The sequence below is a fragment of the Haemaphysalis longicornis genome, unplaced genomic scaffold (genome assembly GCF_048455015.1).
Source record: "Haemaphysalis longicornis isolate Haplotype H1 unplaced genomic scaffold, Haemaphysalis longicornis Haplotype H1 scaffold_8, whole genome shotgun sequence".
Taxonomy (NCBI): domain Eukaryota; kingdom Metazoa; phylum Arthropoda; class Arachnida; order Ixodida; family Ixodidae; genus Haemaphysalis; species Haemaphysalis longicornis.
Window position 1 is genome coordinate 185,177,948 of NW_027526445.1, and position 23,295 is coordinate 185,201,242.

General features: G+C 48.6%; 1 protein-coding gene across 1 annotated transcript in view; it reads right to left on the reverse strand.

Annotated features, from left to right (window-relative positions):
• The window catches only part of LOC144148619 (monoglyceride lipase-like), a 60,516-nt gene that overhangs the window by 8,356 nt on the left and 28,865 nt on the right, over positions 1-23,295 (reverse strand). Inside the window, exons 2-6 of the mRNA XM_077680130.1 lie at positions 13,415-13,483; positions 11,148-11,260; positions 10,638-10,774; positions 9,009-9,119; positions 7,943-8,116 (exon numbers count right to left, since the gene is read on the reverse strand). Of these exons, the coding sequence (XP_077536256.1) occupies positions 7,943-8,116; positions 9,009-9,119; positions 10,638-10,774; positions 11,148-11,260; positions 13,415-13,483 (604 nt within the window). The remainder of the gene's footprint in view (positions 1-7,942; positions 8,117-9,008; positions 9,120-10,637; positions 10,775-11,147; positions 11,261-13,414; positions 13,484-23,295) is intronic.

Here is a 23,295-nt window from a genome sequence, read left to right on the forward strand (position 1 = left end):
CTATCGGCACGGAAGACGTGGTGCTTACTCAGGCACCTAATCGACCCGATGAGCCGCAAGACCGCAACCAACCGCAACCTCACCAAGATCCTCAACACGTACAAGGGAGACGGCCGCAGGCTACTGGAAGACCTGAAGGCAAAATACCTCACGACCGAGCGAGGCCAGTACCCGACGCCCGAGAGGTACGGAGGCCCTGAAAACGAAGAGATGGACAGACCATTCACCATGACGGAACTCTGGTCGGCCTTTGACGAGCAACAGAAAGAGCGCCCCCGGCAGGGACGCGATCACGTACAAGTTGCTTGGAAACATGAGTGAAGCGGCGGCCCGCGGCCTCCTGGGGCACATCAACGAAACCTGGCAGAGCTCGCAGCTGCCGAAAGAATGGAAAGAGGCAGAGGTTCGATTCATCCCGAAACCCGGAAAAGCGCTGACGATTGACAACATGCGGCCCATCTCCCTTACGTCGTGCGTGGGGAAGGTGATGGAACGTATGGTCCTTCGCAGACTTCAAAAACACTTGGAAGAAACAAACCAAATGCCCGAGACCATGTATGGGTTCAGACAACACCTTGGCACCCAGGACGTCCTGATCCAACTGCAAGAACTCGTCGTCAAGAAGGCGACGGGGAACGCGGCGTGGGGGATACTCGCCCTAGACCTAAAAGGGGCCTTCGACAACGTGTCTCACGCGAGCGTGCTCCAAAATCTAAACAAAACGGGATGCGGTCGGAAGACCTTCGGCTACATCAAGGACGTCTTAACGAGAAGAACCGCGACCATCAGGATAGGGGAAGAGAAGTCGGAACCCGTCGAGTTCGGCGAGAGAGGCACCCCTCAGGGGTCAGTCTTGTCGCCCCTGCTCTTTAATCTGGCCCTCCTGCCCCTGCCCAGTCTACTCAAACAAATCGAAGGCGTGGACCACGCGCTGTACGCCGACGATATTACAGTGTGGATGAACCGAGCCGGGTCCGATGCCTGGGCGCAGGAAGCCTTGCAGAGGGCGGCAACTACCGTGCACGAATATGCAAAGACCTGCGGGCTGAGCTGCGCTCCCCAGAAATCGGAGCTGCTCATGGTTCAGCCGGGACGACCCAAGAAGGAACTGCCGCCGAACGTGACCATCACCATTGACGGCACAGCCATTAAACCGGCGCAACAGATCAGAATCCTGGGTCTGCTGCTGCAAAGCGACGGACGAGCGTCCGCGGCCGTCACGAAGATCAAGAACACCTCGGAGCAGATATTAAGCATGATCCGAAGGGTCTCTAACCGTAACAGAGGCCTGAAGGAAGACGACACAATGCGCCTAGTGCGGGCATTTGTCGTGTCGAGGGTGACCTACTCTGCCCCGTACCTCCAGCTAACGAAGGCAAACAGAGACACCCTGAACACGATGCTGCGTAAAGGAACCAAGCAGGCAATGGGGCTGCCGATCTACTCGTCCACGCAGAAACTGCTGGACATGGGGGCCCACAACACGGCGGAGGAGCTGATCGAGGCTCACCTGTCCAACCAAAGGGTACGGCTAAGCCAAACGGAGCACGGCCGGGTCGTCCTGCAGAAAATAGGATGGCAGATAGAACCACTGCCAACCAAGGCAGCCCTTCCCGAGCAGTGGAAAGAGGCCATTCAAACCAAGCCACTCCCCAGGAACATGCAACCGGGGAAGCACTAAGGGAGGCGTACCGCGCGAGCCAAGGCCCTGGCTCGACACCTGGAGGAGAACCCTAGGGTACTCTACGCGGACGCGTCGCTCAGAAAACAGGACGACCGAGCAACGGCGGTAGCCACGTCCATCGACAAGCTGATCGTCAGCGCGTCGCTGAGGACGACAGACCCAGCCGTTGCGGAAGAAGCAGCCGTGGCACTCGCACTCGTGCAACCGAGCGTGGACACCGTGGTCACAGATTCAAAGTCAGCCTACGGAAACTTCCGAAGAGGAGTGATCTCTACCGCGGCGCGAGCCATTCTCTCCAAGCACAAGCCTCCGGGACGAGCCATCGAGCTCGTGTGGGTACCGGCTCACTCGAAGGTGGAAGGCAACGCCCTCGCCGACCACCACGCCCGAGAACTGTCCATCCGGGCCGAGGACGAGCCGGCTGAGCTACCGCATCCCGTGACCAGCTTTAAAGAGATTACTCAGATGTATAGAAACGGGAGGTGCAAACTTCCCGAACCGCACCCACAGTTAATCAGGCAACAGCAAACGATCCCGCGGCGCATGCAGGCGGGATCGCTAGCGCATCCCGTTCTGTTACATCGAATGTACCCGAGGCAGCACGACACACTCTGCCCTTTCTGCAAAACGGAAAGAGGCACTCTGGCACACATCATAGCCGAGTGCAAAGACCTCAAGAACCCCCCACCGCCATTTCCCCCCAACACCCCCAATCCCCAACCCCCGAGCGATGGGAGACCTTGTTGTCGAGCCCCGCCCTGCCAACTCAGCTAGCACTGACAGCCAGGAGCCAGGAGTTGCTGGATACATATGGGTCCCGTGAATAGGGAACCACCCCGTCTGGTGCCTGCGCCCACCATCGAATTTTCGAGCTCAGTAAAGTTGATTCTCTCTCTCTCTCTCGTTCTCGGAGATTGAACGAGACGCAAGGACCTTTGCTCGTTTCCTCTCGTCTTGTTCGGGCACAAGTTCGCCCTAAATAAAAGTTCTTTCTTTACCGTTGTGTCCCATCCTACGTGACAAATTGTGGTGAAGGTGCGGGGTAGTCCTCGATGGCGCGGAGTCTTTCACCAGGTCTGGGCCTGGGAGCATTGACTCCGAAAATAAAAGTTGATTTGTACAATGTGCGCACACAGTCTTACGTCTTTCTTAATGATGTAATGGGCGAACTTTCACGGGATAGTTACGGTTACCGATGATCTCCCCCTCTCGGGCTTCGCCCCACTTATCATCATTCATTCCGTGGATATGGCGTGATTTTTTTTTTGTTTTGTTTTGTTGACTTCCAGGTGGTCGCCGCGGGTCTCGGGCTCACGTGCGCGCGCTTGCCAATTTCTTGGCCTTTTTAACTGCACGAAAAATTACGATTCGTTAAACAGCTTCGCTATTAATAAAGTACAGTGGAACCCCGGTGATTGATTGATTGATTGATTGATTGATTGATTGATTGATTGATTGATTGAAGCTTTATTCATTTTTAGATACGTCCCCCGGACTTACGACGACCCGGTTCTTACGACGTATTACTGCAGTCGCGGCAAACTACCCATAGAAACAATGCATTAAAAACCCCTATGATATGACGGTCGGGTGCACGCGGTCCGCTTCATACGACGGACCCTAGTGCGAATAAACCGGCGGTTTTCCGATATTTTACACCGCTTCGCCACCTCGTCCCGACCATCTCTATTCTTAACCCCCGTTTGACGCTGCTTCATGTGCAAAGGTCCGCAGGCGGGCCAGACCACTGGCTGAACAGACGCAAGCAACCAGGCGGGTACTCATGAGCGGGGGTTAACTGCGACGGCTCCACGCGACAGCAGTACGTCAACGCCCCAACCGCAAGAAGTCGAAGTTCAGGTGAGAGACGGATCGGGTTTTAAGCTCCCGTCGAGCTGCCAACGAACGCGACAACACATACGACTCAATCCCACGCCAATGACCGAACCGCCACTTTCCCCGCCTGCTCGATCCAAGTTTCTTCATTTCACAACGCCTGATATCGCTCCTCTGTGTTTATCAGTGTCTTTCAAAGCCGCGTTGTCACTCCGCTTCTTTCTTTGCTAGAGTACCTCAATTCCCGCGCAAACCGCCGCAAAGGTGAAGACACGTGCAGGTCCGCGCAGAAGTAAACGGAGCGCGGGAGTGGTGGCCGAACGGCCGAACTGCATCGCTGCGCCGCGTATGTGCGCCGACGGGAACGCCGGTCTAAGAGTGTTTTCGCACTGCCCTATCTGATATGTTTAATCCCCGCTCTTCTGGCGTGTTATGCGGGGCGTGACGAGGGGCGCTGCTTGCATTGCGCTCGCAGGTATCAGAGCTGGACGAAGCTACGCGCGCTCGGAAACGTGCCTTGCTGCTCGCTGTAAAGGGTGCCATAAAATTGTAGGCCGCTGCGGTTTGGCATAGCATGTCTTTGCGATGTAATTGATTGTAAAACGGCAACAAAGTTGCCCTGGGCTACATAGAAATCACATTTACAGAAATTGTCGTTGTTCGGAAGAATAATCTCGCTTCCAACATTTTTTTTTTAAATTTTGGGTTTCTCCCAATTATTCTTGCCACTCAGTCCAGGTCTGTCCCGAAGAAACGGAAATAAAAAATGTCTATCCTGTGGAAATTTTGTATTAGTGAACGCCGCAAAGAACAGCTACAATGGTTGTTTCCTATCACAGCGGTCCTCATAGGGCGCATATTTTGCTGTCACATTAACCCTTTCGCTCCCGCTGACGTGTGTAGCCGTCATAAGATGTTGTACCGAAATGACCAATGACGAGTATGGTCGTCATCGGTCATTTTGGAGCCCTCACGGCGCTTTTTTTTTTTCAAGCATTGAGGTCATGTGGTGAAGCCACCTTTTAATTCAATGCGGGGTTTCATTTAAAGCTCCAACATTTTCTTAACTAATAGAAGGTGCTCGTTAAAAATAACAACGTTGGCTTTAATGCGACAACAAAATGTTCCCCCTATGAGGCCCGCTCTAATAGAAGACAACGATTGTATCTATTCTTTACGGTGTTCTTCAACACATAAATTTCCACCGCATGGGTATTTCACATTTTCCTTTCTTCAGAGCAGACCTGAACTGAGTGGCAGCAGTAACTTGGGAGAAATTCAAAATTAAAACGGAGTAATGTTGGAAGTTAGACTTTTTTTTCAGAATAACAGAAATTACTGTGAATATGCTTTCCGTATTATCCAAGGTAATTTTGTTGTCGGCGTACAATAAATTACACCGCAACCGCCTATTGCGGGTTTCAAGCCCCGACCTACTAAACTCATGATCGCGTGTGATCGTTCCGCGGTCTATGAACTCTGCTCAAATTGAAAGCAAACATTTCTCCGGTGCTTTCGAACATCTATTCAGTGCGTTTTACCACTTCTTTTATTTGTACCACGAACTACTGAAAACTGTCCCCAGACCTCATGTCGGTGTCCTTTTTTGTCTCTGTCGTGTTTCATTTTTTTAATCTTTCACCTGACGTAGCATGTTAGGCTGTCTGCTGGACAGTCATAAGCATCATTAAACTGCACTCTCTCTTTCTCTCGCAGCGGCCTACACTTTTTATGGCACCCTTTACAGCGCGCAGCAAAGCACGTTTCCGAGCGCGCGTAGCTTCGTCCAGCTCAACAGCGGCGGATTCGGTCGCCGCTGATGCCTGCGAGTGCAATGCAACCAGCGCCCCTCTATAGCCCAGCGCTGCCTTTTGAAGACCGTCACGCCCAGAGTGACCCGCCAGAAGAGCGGCGATTAAACATATCAGATAGGGCAGTGCGAAAACACTCTTTGACCGGTGTTCCTTGGTTCCCGTCGGCGCCCATACGCGGCGCAGTGATGCAGTTCGGTCTAAGGTCACCTTAGTTCGGTAACCGCTCCCGTGCTCCGTTTACTTCGGCGCGGGCCTGTACGTACCCGTTGGCACTGCCATTTTAGGTCACTCGCTGGCCGCGGCATCTTGAGCAATGCCGCGTTATAATTTTCGCTGCAACATGGTTTACTCACCAAGTTCGAATCACCTTATCTATTTCGCGTTGCTGGGTCTTGTGGGAAATAATAACAGCCATGTGTTCAGCATTTTGACCCAATGCCAACAGCACTGGATCGTTCAAACGTTGTCTCCACCATGAACGGCAATGCCGTTATTTTTACATCTCCGCCTTGTACTATCGTTCGTTTCGCTTGGCCTTGGCAGTTTCGCACTCGCCTTTTCCTCTCTTAATTTGCTCGACCACGTCGGTCTTATCTCGTGCGCGCAAGGCGCGGGGCTGGCGGGCTAGCTGGACGCCATGGAGAGGAGGGGCGCACAACACAGGCGTTCCTTGTTTTTAAAACTTGGGATTTTGGCTATAGGTTCGCAAATCACGCGAGAAAGCGCTAAATATAGTAGGTAATCAGTTTTTAGCCCACCTGTCGCCTTAGAACGTCTACCAGGCCGGGATTTACCAGCACCCCGGTCATACGACGCTTTCTCGGGGTCCCTTGAAAGTCGTATCATCGGGGTTCCACTGTAGTTGGATTTGCTTGCCCCCCCAGTAGCCACTGCTTCTGCAGTGGAGCGAGAGAACACACTGAAAAATGCGCCACGTCCTACACGCGCATCCTTGGAGCGCGCTGCCCTGGAGCGATGACGTCACCTCAATAATCAGCGAATCGCATGAATCGCATTTTAAAGCGTTTTACCCCGCCTCAAAATATCATCACCACAGCTCCTCCTTGCCCGAGTTTCGCTCACACTCGGGCCTTCTGGAATAGCACCCCAAATGAGCGACTGAATGTTCGAGCTGCAAATTTCACCTGTCGCGGGCAGCTATAGCAGCAGAGGTGAAAAAAGGGGGGAGTGGGGCATGAATTCTTAGCCTTTCGAACGGAAGCAGAAATTACGACTTCAGAAGGCGCAGCGAACTTGCCAGTCCATTGGAGAAGAAGTGGTATCGAGAGGGGCCAGCGGGGCCAAATGAGTACTACCATGGCAGTCACGAAGTGCTTTCGAGAAGGTGGTGGTCGTTCTGGCCTTCTGCGCTGAACATGCTACAGGCCCGTGAGGTCAGATTGGGTTGTCATATTCATGAGAACCTTGTTCTTGCAGCTTTAGCATAGCTTTGCAGGAAAAGTAAATGTACGTTCCGACTGCGAAGAACGGCCTCTGACAAAAATGTTTCGCAGGAGCAAAGCCCGCAGAAGCCTTTAAACACATTTGGCAGTGTACTTGAGTGGCTCAGCGGCTGCCGTTGGGCGTTGGGATCATTAACAAAAAATCCACGCATAAGTAATCCGCTAAGGGACAAGGTAGGTTTCATTTTTTTTTCAGGGAAAATGTCAGAGGCAGCATTCGCACCGTGAAGGCTTCCAGGGGTGGCTGGCTCGCTTACATCTTTACTGGTGGTGACTACTTACGTACTCGACGAAGGAAGACGACGAAAAACCGTGCACCTTCCCCCTCCTTTTTTGTTTTTTATGTTGGCGTCGCATATTCTGGAAATTGTCTCAGGACCAACACCCCTGACACACGGGCGCCTACAAGGCCTTTGCAGAGAAGGACTGCTACCGAAACGGCGTTCAACTCGGTGACACACGACAAAGGAGAATCTCCTTCACCGAAACGAGCATTTCTCGTAAGGGGTGCTCACCTATCTCCTTTCCCGCACAAAAAGGAGCAGCTGGCGGCGCAGCCTCGTAATCAGGCGCTTGCAAATCATAAGCTTCCCAGAACTTAGTGAAACCAAATGTGATTTCATAATACTTTCATAAATTGCTAAAACTGCAATGAAATAAATTGCACCGAACAAGTCCAATCGTAATGTATTTCTGTAAACATCTGCCCACTGTTGCCAGATTAGGTACGGAACATAGGCTAAAGAAAGCACTCCATCGTTGCTATTTAATACAAATATGTGAAATTAACAACAATAAAACGCACAGCTCCTATCTAAAATAATACAGAAGGTCTGTTAGTCGCACTTTCTTTTGTTATCGTGCATGCTTTTTCCACAGAACTGCTAGCTCCACTTTATTGGTGTGTCAGTTACAGCAACTACGTAAAGGAGATCGGGGGTTGCTGTGTGTCAGGAGCGGCACTCATTTCCACAAAATGTTTTTTGGCGTGGCGGAAGGGGTCTAGTTTAAAGGAGATCTAGCGTTGCCGTGTGTCACAGGTATAAGAAGCACGACTGGAGCAGTGGAGCAGGGGGAAGGGGGGTACGGACGCTGGCGCAGCCCGAAGGGGAGGGCGCCCCTTCTAGTACCGTTTGTGGCCTCACCTCTAGCGCCGCCAGAGCGGCAGCTGCCCAGCCGGCAGTCACGCTACCATGGTAGTACAGTGGATCTTCAGCCAAGCGCTTCACTACAGCGGGGTCCCTGGAGACCTTCTCGAGTGGCAACTTCCCCAAGGGGAGCCCCGGAACCACCCAGCGCAGAAGGCGAGCCACGGTCCGCTGGAGACAAAACGAAAGGAACCCGCCGTCGTGAGAACCCATAGTCTTTGGGAAACGAGCACAAGGCGGGTGAGAGGTAAATGTTAGGGGTGAGTTGATTCTGCCAATAATCTACCGAGTCACTGAGTGGCAATGACATTTAAAGTGGACTCTTGATAAACGTTGGGCGTGCGTACACATGCGCAGAGGCAGAGAGAGCAAACAGAAGCAGTCAGTAGAAGAAGCAGTACCCGTCAGGCTGGAAGTTCCACTTTCGCTGCCAGTTACGCGGTATTTTATTGCTTAATTTTTAACGTGCCAAGAAGTAAATCAGTACTGATGCCAACCGTGCTCACTGGGTAGCTTAAGCTTTCTCACTATAGCCCTGAAAAGGTAAGGTCGGTCTTGAAGTGGCATAAATTGCTCGAAAGTCATAGTCACGGCCCAGCGCACGGATCAGAACGCAATGAATTAGAGGCAGCGCTACCGCACTGATGCTTCAGCGTATAAAATAATTTGTGACGATCACAGTTCATCAAAAAACACTCCTGGCCTTCCAACTGCGATGGCATGCAATACCTTGAATGCTTTCGCACTGGGAGTGTACTGCACTGTAACATGATTTGCCCCCTTCTTGTCTATGAAAAATATGCTGACACAGCTATCAAAAACAAACAAAACACCCTTTGAAACGGTGTAATTAACGATAATTTAAATTGTGTATCCTTGGTGTAAATGGTGTAACACCCTTTAAAATGGTGCATTATTCTGTTTTGCAAGGGTGCAAGGTTATAACGACAAAACATCCTTAAAAGGTGTTTTTTCTTGCCTTTTTGCTAGGGTGTGAGGGTGTTAGTTATGGACAGTGATTACACCCTTATGGGTGTAAAGCGTTTTACACTATGGAACCAACCTTAAGCAAAGTGGCCTCCTGTTTGTCGAAGCCCAGGAGAGGCCCCAGAAGAACCATGCCTGCGAAATCCTTGGGCTTCCGCTGAATCGTCAAAACGCATATCAGACCGCCCTGCCAAGCAAGCGCCATGCACCAGGGACAATAAGTCAACTTGCCGCCAAAAATATTGAATCAGCTCATGCTATTATGCTACACTGTAAAATGATTTACATCCTTTTTGTCTATTACGATCACCCTTGCACTCTACCGAAATAAAAGAAAAACACCCTTTCAAGGGGTGTAATTATCGATAAAACAGGCTTTAAAATTATATTCTTGTGTTTTTATTAGGCTTTAAGGGTGTTATCCACGACACAACACCCTAAAGGCCGTTTTCTTTTGTTTTTTATGCTAATGTGTAAGGGTGTTACTTATAAAGAGTGATAAGTAAAGGGTTTAAATTAAAGGGTTTAAATTATTTTACAGTGTAAAAGTTCACAAGAAGTACGGTATAGAAAAATATTCACTTTCACTGCACGACAGGCCCAGCCTGGTGGAATTAAGGTTGCTCAGAAGGGGACACACAATGGCTGGGCACATTCGAGGCGGTTGCATTATATTTCCTCTAGAATCACACTGAGATTTGCTCTAGGGTGCCACAAAATTTCTGGGTATGTCCAGGGATGATCTGAAGTTGAATCGATATTGGTTGGGATAAATGGCACACGGGATAAGCATACTTGCATCCTTTATAGCCCCTGAAGTGTTTTTTGTAGTAGTAGAATAGATTTACTCGCCGGCGAGATAAAATATAGCCGGAGAAACAAAAATACTTAATGTTCAGAAATGTCTCGAAGTGTTAGGCTGAATGTCAGCCTGCCGCCATAGAGGAGTACTATTTACTGTACTTTTCAGTTATTAGGCCTCAGTGATAATGGAGGCATTATGAGTTGTATTATTGGGAGAAAAAAATCAGACGTGGGCTCTTCCTACCAATTCTATTCAAATGTGGGAACTGTTACTTCCGTAATGGAATCTTGTCTCTACTGCATCACGCTGATATTTAACAATTAACATATGACGGCTCAAATTATATTTCAGCTGCAAAAAGGTATCGACAATTATACTTGGGTTTGAAAGAAATATTTGTTTAAAATAACGAACTATTACGCGGCTAATTCTATCGCTACTTGACGTACCACTTGGCCCTGCTATTTCTCAAGGCGAAAGAGACGAGACGAGCAGTGAATTTAAAAACAGTTCAGTACTACTGTCACTCAGTGTGTCATTAATAATTGATTGACTGATTGATTCGCCTGATTAAAATGGAACAAAGCTGTTTTAACTGTGCAAGTATTGTAACAATCAAACTTACAAATGGGACATTACAGATGTCATGGCTCAAATCGCGTGACTGAGTGAACGAGCTGTGTCAAATCTAGAACAAAATATATGTGTCGAACTCTGAATATAGGAACGGTACTCTGAAGCCCACTAAATGGTTACATACTCACAGAGAAGCACATTCAACTGGGGGGAATTGGACAACGCTCTGCAGGTAATATGCATGCTGCCTACGCACAAAATTCCTTCATCGGCCAGCCAGAAAGTCTGGATTGCTTCTGTCCTTTTCTAAAGCCGTTCACTTACCATGGAATGACCGATGAGGTGGACAGGCTTTCCAGGGAAGGCAGTGCGGCGGACGTCAACGTGCGTCAATAAGTCGTCCACGTAGGTGTCGAAAGACTTGATCGTGGCCCGGGGTCCCTCACTCCTGCCATGGCCCACTGAAAAGACGTAACCGCGAGACTGCGTCAACGTTCTACCGAAAGGCGACTTTCAAACATGTCTGGCAATCTGCTTGAGGCTAGCATACTATTTTAAAGATGTCAGTTTTTCTCGAACATCGCACGCTGGTTTCGCTAACCTATATCAAGAGCATTGAACGCAGCCAACGACAGGCCGGCAGCAGGCCCATCAAGATGGCCGCCATCATCTTTCCACTGGGCTTCTCCGTAAACAGCATTATGTCTAGATTGAACGCCATCAACCACAAAAAAAGCTGAAAGTCCATTCTTTCGTGGGCCGTCACGGAGTATTGTAAAAATAACCCGCGTGTTTCAATGACAAATCGCAGTAAGAGCCGTGAGCCCGACTTGCCGTGGTCGTGAGCGAAGACGCAGCAGCCCAGCCTGACCAAGGCACAAGCCAAGGTGTCGTACTTGTGGCCATGGCAGTGTTCTCCGAAGCCGTGCGCCACAAACACCAGCGCCCTGCAGTACAAAGTCGAGAACGTTTCGTGTTTAGCTATATGCGCAAATTAACGCGAATGCAAAGTAATCGTAGGGGTTCGTGCATTGAGGCACGCTTTCTTGAACGAGATTTTGCCCCGTCTGCACTCGGACCATTAAGGAAACACACAAGTTTCTTGGTGTTGCTCAAGGCTGAATGTGGCTGACACGACAAATTTTTATATTCCCATGTCCAACGCTTTAGATGTTCCTAGTTCCGAGAACAGCCACCCCTTGGCGCTGAATCAAGAATCCATAAACGGAGATGTATAGGTTTGAGGGCTCTGGGATTTCAGTATTCGATTCCCCGCGCACTGTGAGACATGTAATCCAGTTTTAGTTTTTTGGCACGTGCTCCTATGGCGACGAAAGCCTTCGCGCTACCCGCGATCTATTTGTGGTGAATACGAGACTGATAACCTAAGAACTTCGACACTACTCCTCGACGTAGTTGGCTACACTTAAGCTACAACAGAGTGCCTGCTCCTGCGCAGTAATTCCAATCCACCCAGGTTAGCTCAGTTTCTAAAGCTGTGTTCCACTGAGAGCTCAAGCAGCCGCGGCGGTGACTGGTTTTATGGTAAAAGTAAAAAATAAAAAGCCGCCTGTGCTATAGGTCGACGCATGTAGATCTTCCAGGGACTTACATTAGTCCTCACACCTATAATGCTCGGGCCTTTAATCCCAGGAATAGCGTTCGCACGCAAACACACTTTGCCACTTTGTAAAAGTTCTGAAAAAAAAAACGATAAAAAATGTTGAACTCACACCACCAGAGATTTAAATTAATTTCAGCAGGGTAATAAAAATATATCAGGTAGGTTTTGTTCAAATTCAAGCAGAGGTACAATTGTTCAGAAATATTACGGAGGAACTGTATATTGTTCCGAGAGCCGGAAAAGTAGGCTGCATGAAATGTTGCGGGCACTGCGCTCCCGTTGCCTGGTCTCGTACATGTTACCATTCTTCTGGCATTTTTTTGCCGGCAGTTGGTATTTTACTACGTCCCACGAGGCTGCATTTTTAGATGCGACGGTGAGAGGAGCATTTGTTGCCGGCGGCCCTGGCCTGCGTCCGTCGTCGTCGTTGTCCGCGTCCGCACAGCTGCGTCTCTTCTCCGCTCACCCCCTCTCCTCTCGCCGTGATAGCGCGCCCTCTCCCCAAATATCTGTGGCGCGCGCAGTGCGGCGCGCTCTCTCACTCCGCTGGTGGGCGGCGCTGCGCGCGGCGCAAGTGCGCTGTGCGCATGAGCAGCGCCCTCTCTCTCCGCGGTCTCCTCTCCTTCGGGCGCGCTGCCCGTATAAGCGGAGTGCCGCGCTCCGGCCGGTCTCTCAGTCGACGGTCGTCAGCGCTGCGCTTGCTCTCTCTCTCTCTCTCTCTCGCATTACCCGACGATTTCTCGCGCAATTAGAGAAATCGACCCAACGGAAACGAACAATGGAACCCCCTTCAGCGTCGCATCACACCAGGGTTCCCGCGAGGGGAGGTGGGCGTAATTTTTTGCGTGCACGCTTCATTCGTATGTGTTTTAATCCAGCGTCTTGCGTAACTTAACCCAACAAACCACAAGGGTCGGTCTCGAATAAACAAAAAAAGACGTAATGCCGAAACACAACCGGGCGAATCTGTATTCCGTCATACCAAGTTTCTGAATAAATAAACACCTGAATAATGCGACAAAAATCAGAAACAACAAACTTTAAAAAATAAAAAAATCAGAAACAACAAACTTTAAAAAATAAAAAAAATAACAAAGAAACAAAGAAACCAGTGACTTCGCGAACCAGAAACAGCGCAACCTGCAGAGGCTAGCATACCTTCACAATGAAGTAAAGCTGAACAACCAATCAGAGGATAGTGCTGGAAACTATCCCTACCAGCTATAGTGCCGGCTGCCAGAAATATATCCACTTGCTATCACGAAACATTTCCTGATTATAGCGTAACCGAGCAGTAAATGACGAAGTAATTCTGCTCTTTTATGCTGCATCTTTTGGTCGCACATTGGGGTTGCAATTGTGATTTAAAACTGAACAAATGCGTCAACAGGCGGCCGTAGGGTGACTCAGCAAAATGGGCAACGCGTTTTGGGGCGATGTGGCAAACGGAAAGGCTCGCGTGTCATCACTGACTGACCTTGGGTCCGTGTGGCCCTTCCAAGATTTGCAGACGATCTCGTAGCCATCTGCATTGATGAACGACAGCCTGCCGTCAAGGTAAACGCGAGTTGAGGAGCCAGAGGCTGTAAGAGGAGCTTCCATGCTTGGGAGGTTGTCGTGGCGCCAGATGAACGACTCATACTCACTCAGGAGATTAGCCAGAAAAGGGGTGCTGGTGCGGGGAAGCTGTGCATAGGATTTTAAGAAACATGTATATATATGGAATGCACCTAAAGTAGGCGTTCAGGATACAAAAATTAGCGGTGGATTAGCTCGGCTATTGCAGGATATACGTAGGGTGAGCTAAGGTTCAGCTAGTTATTCTTAGATTTCCTGGTTGTCTAGGGTTGGCTTATTATCATGCTTACTGCTTCTATAACTATTTCCCATCCAATTCAATCCAATCCAATCCAATCCAGTCGCGGCGGCGGCGGCTCCGGCGTGTTAGCTGTGCTCCGTTAGACGTCACTGCTCCTCGCGCATGCGCAGCATGGCTCTCCAGGAGCCACGCTAGACTACTCAACCTCGGCCAGTGTAGCTCACGCTACAAAATTATAAAATAAACAGAAAATAAATAAACTGCCCGAAGGTGAAATATGGCACAAGAAAGTCAAGTCAAGAGAACCGTGATAACTACACTGTGAAATGACTTCCACCCTTAAAGGTGTATATAACTGTTTATATATATCACCCTTACACCGTAGCAAAAAAAAAACAGAAAAATGAAAACACTGTTTGAAGCTGTTGGGTCGTTCATTACAACCTTACACGCTAGGAAAAACACAAGAATGCACTCTCCTGAAGGGAGTTTAGTTTATTCCCCGCTTTCAAAAGGTGTTCTTCCTTGAATTCGACAGGGCATAAGGGTTTTACTTACTGAAAAAAGAAGGTGTCAATCATTTTGCATTGTGCGTAAAGAAATAAAACAAGAAGAGGAGGTGGTGAAGCAGAGGCCCCCTTGAGAACCCTAACGCTAGTGCTGCTGCAGTAGAGAGGCGCGGAACCCCTAGGGGGGATTGTCCTGGTAAAAGCCCGGAATTGATAATAATAACATACAACTAGCACCGAGGTAAAATAGCAATAATACTAAACAATTTAGGAATATGTAAACGGGGAGGCGTTGCGCTGCTGAGCACGAGGTCGCGGGTTCGATTCCCGGCGGCGGCGGCCGCTTTTCTGATGGAGGCGAAAAGCAAAAACGCCCGTGTGTACGAGATTTCGGCGCACGTTAAAGATCCCCAGGTGGTCAAAATTAATCCGGAGCTCTCCACTACGGCGCGCCTCATCGCCTGCGTTGCGTCGGCTCGTTAAACCCCACAATCAATCAATCAATATGTAAACGGGGCTAGTTAAGCCCTTCCACCCAGGTCAAGGCATAATCCGACAGTATATAAGGGCTACAACAGGAGTTTCTCGACGTACAGCCCGTAAAGGTTCACAACAGTAAATACTAGAGGGAAATGCGGGCTTCATTTCGCTGGTGAAGGACAAATAGACAAAAAAAAAATCAAGGAAGCTCCCACTAACGTGTAGGACTTGCAGGTAGCGAAGCTGTACGCAACCTTCAAGACCATCACGAAGGTTTAGTGTACGAGCTCGAACACAACAAGGAAAAGTTGTACTGTGTGGCCGTCAAGACCTCGCGCTTAGAGGTGACAAGGATCCGGGGAGTCTTTCTCTCGAGGAGCCCTTACAGAACGACGGCAACTTCAGGGCTCTCCTGCGTGATGGAGCGAATGGAGGAGACACCATTTTGGCCAATCACATTCGCACAGCAGGCAGTAATGCTCTTTACTTTAGCCCGGACATTCAAAATGAAATTATTTCAATAATTGGCAAGCTTACACAAAACAAAATTGTAAGACAGGTAAACGAGGCCGGACTTTTTTTCCGTGCTGGCAGATGAAACAACGGATGCATCCCAAACCGAATGATTCTCTTTGTGCATACGCTACGTCGGTCCCACTACTTCGAGCATTCGGGAAGATTTCCTCTGCTTCATGCCTGTTGGCGACGTCAGTGCGTCTAGCCTGGCTGACACGCTGAAGTCAGCAGATACGCGCCCAAATTTTTTTTCTTCATGGTACCCGTCGGCTGTCGTGGAACATACACTCTTGAGCGATTGGCCAGCAATTCGGAGTTCTAAGGGGTAATGAGTTTTCTTCACTAAATTAAAAAAACTATGAATTTGAAGCGTAAACGTTAAAAAATAGTGTGAGCCGCGTGAATGTTGGGCGTGCTGGCACGCAAGTTCTATGGAAGCTGGGGCGTGCGTCAGTCTGCTTACTGGCTTAATTCGAGCAGGAAAACGAAGAAACGAAAGTGAAGAGGGAGAAACTCGTAGCCAGAGTGACGTTGCTATTGTGGGAGTGTGATAGCAACAGTGGTATCACAAGTTTGCCCTGACCAGCTCGACTCTGAAACAACAAGCTCTTCTAGACCGGGGCCTGGAACTGGCGCGGGCTCGCGGTCTTCTGACATATGAGGCTAACTCCTTCCACTCATACTCCTTTACCTTTCAGGCTCAAAAAACGATTATTACTAATGCTTCTACAGATGCATAAAGGGTGTCGCCGAAATAAAGGCGGTTGAAGTAATTATCGCCAAAAGACAAAGAGATAAGAGGAGAGAAAGCGATACAAATCTGATTACTCAGCAAAGAAATGGTTAATAAGCATTACCAGGTCTTAGCCTTCAAAATTGAAGGCAGACTGAACCGTTAATGTCTTCTTTTGTTGAAGCGTGCAAAATGATGGGCACGTTGGTTCATACTGGGCATGAAAGAACCAGCACAAAAAAAGACGCTGGAGGCGAGAAGAAGCAGCTCAAACACGCCGTAACAAGTGATTTATTTTGGAAAAACAGGACATCTATATGCGATTCCCGCGCACGCGCACACTTTGGCCAGCGTGAAGTAACGCGGTTACGTAGATAAAAACAGATATTCTTTATCCGTTAAGATTACCGAGGAATCGATCACACAACTCTCCTTATTTTCTTTTAATAAAAATGCCTCGAGTAGCTCTCACTCGCATCTCAATTTCCGCCGACCTACAGTGCTGGCGAGGTGGAACTGGGGAGTACAATCCTAGCAATAGTTTACGTGCAAAGCTAAATTACTGCCCATGCCTGAGCCCAAAGTTGTCCGGTGCTGCCTCCGCCGACCATTAAGGCACCCACCGCTTGCAGATGTATATTTTTTCCGCAGGACAATGGGACAGAATAGACTACTTCCACCGTACATGTCGTGAACCTCCTTTGGTGGTTTGTCTTGCAAGGGTAGGCTTTCCGCTGAGCACCAGAGATTTGGGAACACAAACCCGAAACATAAACCCATTGTCCTGTGAAAAAATTACACATCCGCAAGCGGTGGGTGCCTTAATAATTGGCGGAGGCAGCACCGGATAACTTTGGGCTCAGGCGCGGGTAGTAATTTAGCTTTGCACGTAAAAAAAGTTACACCATCTTCCCGTATGGGAACCCTGAGTAGTATGCGAAGCAGCCATGGCGTCGACTGAAGTTCCCATTAGTTTTCAGTTCGTCGTTTCCGTTGACGTTCGGCTTCGCGTGCCTTCGTTGTATCAGTAGCTTCTTGGCGTAGTTTGAATGAGTGAAGGACATAAGGCACGTTCGTAGCACATGCTCCCGTCTCGGTTTGTAGCGCAATGGGAAGAGGACCACGTGCCTCCCGTTGCGGCCAGGGAGTCGTGGGATCAAAACCGGGCACCGCCTAACTATTTCTTTTTACAGTGGACTGCGCTGACGTCCGCCCAAACGCTGATGGGGCTGAAGAGATGCGCATGCGCAGTAGAGTGCGGACGGCGGACAAGGACAACGAGGGAGGGAGGAACACAGCCCCGAGCATGAGATGCGTCGCATCTAAAAATTGCCAGGATTGTACTCCCCAGTTCCACCTCGCCAGCACTGTGGGTCGGCGGAAATCGAGACGTGAGCGAGAGCTACTCGAAGCATTTTTATTAGGAAAAAATAAGGAGAGTTGGGTGAGTGATCCCTCGGTAATCTTAACGGAAAAAGAATATCTGTTTTCATCTACGTAACCGCGTTTCTTCACGCTGGCCAAAGTGTGCGCGTGCGCGGGAATCGCATGTAAATGTCTTGTTTTTCCAAAATAAATCACTTCTTACGGCGTGTTTGAGCTCCTTCTTCTCGCCGCCTGCGTCTTTGTTTGTGCTGGTTCTTTCATGCTTCTTTTGTTCATGCGGAAACGGCAATTTTAAAATAGCGGCCGCCTTCAATGTTCTTTGGGCAAGAGCCATTGCCACTATTTGCCTTGAAGAAATCCTTTGAAAGTGACTATTATTATCAAGTTAATTTCACCGAGGGTACTGACCGAAGAAAGGAAGCAGATTAAAACAGAGTCCAACGGGTTTTCCGTGATAAATATTTGTCTCCTAAAATGATCTTTCAGAGAAACGTGCGCACTCCGCAAAGGTTCTTCGTCAGGGAGAATAGCACCGAAATGACGTTGGATGTTTTCCTTAAGTCAATAACCTTTCCAATTCTTTCGACTGTTGCCGGGTCTCCATATTTTGCTGTGATTCATTTGTCTTGAATTATGACTTTAGTGCATTTGCAGAATATTCCATCGTCATTGCTCTTCATTTGTCTTACACTTGCTGAAGTTATTCGAAGAATAAATGATCTATATCCAGTTCTCCTGTTTTACCCACGGAACTTTTATTGTAATGACTGTGTGTCAGTCACGAAGCTAGAAATTTATGAATTATGGGAATTTTAATTTATATAAGCTTATTTTAATGCGATAAAGTGGAGGTAAAGCGAGAACAAGCGGGAAGCCAGGAGCCACATTCTCTTTAGTTTGTTCAGAAACATACTTTCGTATTATCAGTGCTGTTATAACATCTAACTAAAGCCTACAACAGTTAAATAAATAAATACAGTTTAATGAACACCATCTAATCACCCCAGCCGTGACATGAATGCATGAGCATAGCGGCAAACCCAAATGTTGAAACTCGTCTCTCTCATCGCTCAGCTAGGGATTAAAATTAGTAATTGAACATTCAATCTAGGTATTGCGCGGTGAAAATTCTGACAGTGCTTGTTTATCAGTCCCTGGCTTCTTTTTTTTTCTGTGAAATGATTTCCGAGAGGTTCTAGTTCACAATAATTACCTGCAAGATTTCAACCCCATCTTGTTAAAAGATTTCGGGGAAGCCCAGTCTATGTTGTGCTAAACGTTTTTCGCCACATTGCCCAATCTACTAACATTATAGCACTTCTTTTTCGGCAAGCGAACACTGGCACAAAATTTTGTGGGTTCACATGTCCTCTTTCACATTTTGTTAGTTGGAATGACCTATCTATGTTTCCCCTTTAAAAAGAAATTGACAATAAATTTTGTGGACTTTTTTTACAAGTACAGCTTCAGCTTATTGAAGCCGTTAGAGAACCTGTTAAACTTCAAGGAACCTTGCAAGTTTTTTTTTTTAATTTTTCCATAATCTGAAAAGTTTTAATAATGCAGTTGCAACCGCATCTAGTACTGCAGTAGACGGAGAAGTGGGTAAAAATTACCCCCTATCACCGAACTTTAATGCTCTGCGCTGAACAGATAAATTAAAAATTAGGTGCAAAAATGTTTTGGACCGTTGAGCGATGTAACTGGAGCTGAGTCGCAACCATTGGCCGGCTTCCTTTGAACAGCAGCAGTTAATAAATTCCAAATGCTTATTAAAAATCGCAACAAAAGAAATGCATAAACTGGAAGAGGTGTAAGGTATGACAAAAAAATCACGCAGTGTCACTCATTGCAGGCGATGACTAAAGCGTTCGTCGCGCAACCAGGCATAAAAGTAAAGTGAAAACGTTCATCTGCCGTGCTGGAGGGTCTGTTTAAGGAAAAAACTTCACTGCAGATATCTCAAAGAGGCGTGCTCCCCGGAGTTAAAAATTCGGGAAGAAAGAGGTGTGTTACTCCCGAGAAGGTTGAGTTTTTGTTATTCAAGGACAGCTTAATATGGTTGTTTTCGGCTTGTAAGTTTTTCATTGGGAGGTTACTCTTCCGTTTTTATCCATTTAGAACAAAATAAAAGAAAAGTAGCCATATATGACTTCAAACTCGAGTATCCAATGTGGTAAGAGATAATTGCCTCCCAAAACTGGCCGCGTATCTACTCCCATCGGCGCAATTGTCGTATATAGGCGAGTTATGCTGCCGCTGCAGGGCAACCGCCTCTCCTCGCAACCTGACCACTTGTGACGCTGACACGTTACTCCCCTCCTGTCTCGAACTGCAATGTATTAAGGCAATAAGGGTTTGCCAATTTCAGTTCAATTTTCCCGCATTCGCACTGCCGGCGCGCCATCTGTTGTGACCTTTTGTTACTCTTGTGCTTGTTACTTCAGTAACGTGCTCGAAGCTCTTGAGCGAATCATTTTGTATGTAAGCCCAAAATATACTTTGCATCGCGTTTACTTTGTTTGATATTGAAAAAAGTATGCCTACGTCTATTTTTAATCGACAGCACACTGATAGAACCAGTAATACATTTTGAAGCACCTCGAATTTGCCTCATGTTTTTTTTTTTTTGTTGAACAATCTTGACAACTATGAATTGCGGTACCAGAACTAGTATACCGGGGATGCTTTGCCTATATAAACGTCTCGCTCATGAATTGCTTTAACTTTTAGGCTGGAAGTTGAATGAAGAGACGGAGAGACAGATTGAAATGTTCGCGTTAGAGGAGCCCACGAAAGACTACAGCCTTTAAAACAGAATTTGTTGATTTGTCGCTGAGCATTCCTCAACACGCAAAGTGTGTGCGTGCACAACTGAAGAGCATGCTAATATACTTGCCCGTATGCAACACACACGCCAACGAAACCAACTGCTCTGTTAAATAGGACAGTTCCTTCTTACTTTTAGAGGAATGTGCTTTAGTGCTGAAATTGATATATATACATAAACTAATGTCCACTGAAGAGCCAGGAATGTCCACTTTCAAAATTGTTTTTCTACGGGAAGCAGGAGTTAATTTGGCAAAAGGGGCGCAATTCATCCCGATTTTTTGCCAAAACTTCGTCCGAGCTCAGAACTGAGAATTAAGGTGAGGTGAAAGTTTACTACAGAGCCCACGAAAATTATGTGCCAAGGGAGAGCTTTTGAGAAGGAGTGCCCACGATTATTCATAACGCTGACAACAACGGCTTAGTTCTGTGTTCTTAAGCATATGCATTTTTTTCCTATTAGGTGTGCACCATATTCTATGACGACGCCTTTTTGTCAGGTCTCTTTGGTGGATCGGGGACCTCCAGTTGTGTTGTTCCTACTTTAATCCACCATAACGAATGGCCCAACTAAATATGCTAGCAACACTTTATGTACTTCAACCATTGTACATGGAGTTTGTGGCCTCTGATGTCAAACTACGTGCGTAGAAGGACCAAAACAACTCTTAAAAGGGCAGTAAATAGAATTCGAAAAGTTGCGATATTACGTGCGCAATCACTGGAGTACTACCCAAGGAACGTCCTGCCGCAAACACGGCTTTAAAGCGTTAAATATTGGTTGAGCTCTCGTAAATTAAAGAGCAAGCAGTCATGCCTGGAGCGTTCGCCCTGTCTGCGCGCCTCCGAAGCACTGTGGAAGCGATGACGTTACCGACCCTGCGAAAGACCACCTGGAGAAGCAGGGCAAAGCGCTGGAGCCTTCCAACCATTGCCTGCGCTCGGCGGTACGTCACGCTTTCTTTTAGCAGCTGCAGCACAAGCGCCACCTACTCTGCTGAGCGGCAGGCTGGCCGTCAGATGGGCTCCTCGCGTCGGCTCGTCGTCAGTTTCAGAACAGGAAAAAGGAGTGCTTTCAAGAAAAAATAGGGGCACCAAACACCAACGTCCTCTCTCACGACTGTAATTGATTTCCACCGACTACTAGCGGCCCGCTAGCGTTCCCGCACGCGGCGCTGTCGCGGAGAACAGCCCTCCGAAGCTGCGTTGCGGAGAAAAGGCTTAGCACCGCCGCAGTTATTAATACAGTCACCACTTTACAAAGCCACACCGACAACTATCACCAACGCAATCTTTCACTGCACTATGAACCCTTTTCACGCGTTTATCAACTGATTTTGAGCAATGATCATGGTATGGCGGACAAGTGATAGCTGCTGCGGCGTGTGCCGTATCGTGCATACACCGCAGTGGGCTTTCTATCGAGCGACCCTGTACGCAAATGCTTGCCGCAGTCGCGCGTGTAGCGGCGCTTCCGCTTGCAGAGACGCTCCGTGATTTTCAGTGTTATTCCTACCTTGTAAACGACGCGCTTTATCTACAAGCTCAGCTAAGGTCGTGTGACGGATGGCGACGATCGACAATCGTCCCTACAAAGACGCCGTGCCGGCATGGTGGAGTCGCAACCGAATTTCTCCAAAGCCGGGAACGCTGATTGACTGCAGCATTTAAATGGTATCACCAATAGCAGTGCCATACTGTTCAGAGCTGCGTGCGTCATTGAAGCTGCTCCTGAGCATTTTGCCGCACATCAGAGCGCGGCGCCATGGCGACGAAGATTGGTAGAGGTACAAGGAAAGAAAGGAAAAAAGATATTTTTTGCGTGTTTGCGCGGACCCTTACGCAGAGGTGTAATATTTGGTAGACATCCTGAAGGAGTACTCTAACGATTGCGCTATTGAAATGACGACCTTCGGAAGCCTATTTAGGCCTCCTGTAACAGTTTCATGTACCATAGGGATCCCCTAGGCACACATCTGGCAACTTCTACTGCTCCAGTGGTAGCCTGCGGTTCGCAGAATTTGTCGTGGCGCCGATGTGCAAAAACGTGGTGGAATGGAACAGAATGTACGCGTCACAGTTACTAACGGGCCACCAAGAACAAAAAAGCAAAAATCGAAAAGAAGAAAATTCTTCCCCGAGCCTTTTGTATGGTGAAGGACTACTTAGCTGAGCTGTTTCGGTTCCAACGGGTGAAACACATTCACGAAATAGAGAACGACTGACCAGGGCGCAGCCAAATGAGTGCATGAAACTGCTGCATCTTGCAGGCCGGCCGTGCTCGTATGACTGGCAGCGGGAGCGTCTGTGCCGCGTTCGACACACACTCTCTACCCCGCGTCCCACTCGTTTCCGCTGGTGCTCGACCGCGCCCTCTCCCTTTCTTTGTGGCCACAGTATAGACGGTATTCGTTGAAAAGTGTATCGGTCAATTTCTTCGCTTGGCAACACTGCAAACGGCCACAGACATGGCCGATGCGCCACGGACCCGGCGCAGCTTGGGCCACTGCGGCCGCACGCCGAAGAAGCAAGAAAAAGACCGGCGTGCGTCATCTGCTCCGTTCCAATCAGATTCTGAACTGTGGCACCAACAGAGATATTATTAATCGCAATCACAGTGAACTCGACGCAATACTTTGTGGTCGGCGAAGAGTTCGTAACGTGAAACACAGTCATGTGTTTCACAGTCGTGGGTCGTGCTTAGCACGGACAAGTGTCGCCATCCCGCGGGGCCCGACGTAACGAGTGACGGCGCACAACGGCGCGCTACCGGTAGCCAATCGCGGAGGCCACGGGCGCACTCACACGGTTGCATGGAGGAGAACAGGGGTGCCTGATATGCGGGCCGTGCGCACAACGTCGCCTAGCAACAGACGCTTGGCCACAGATATGGCGGCGCACACTTGGTTGGCTGCATGCATTCCACGCCATTGAATACCGAGGATAGCGCCGAGCCACAACGCCGCACCCTCCAATGCTCGTCGGCTGCGGCCACGCCTGTTTGCGCGTAGAGTTCGGTTAGAGGACCTTGCCCTACTAAGGTAGCTTCATGAGTCCCCCCCATGACACCGGCACCAGGTGACCGA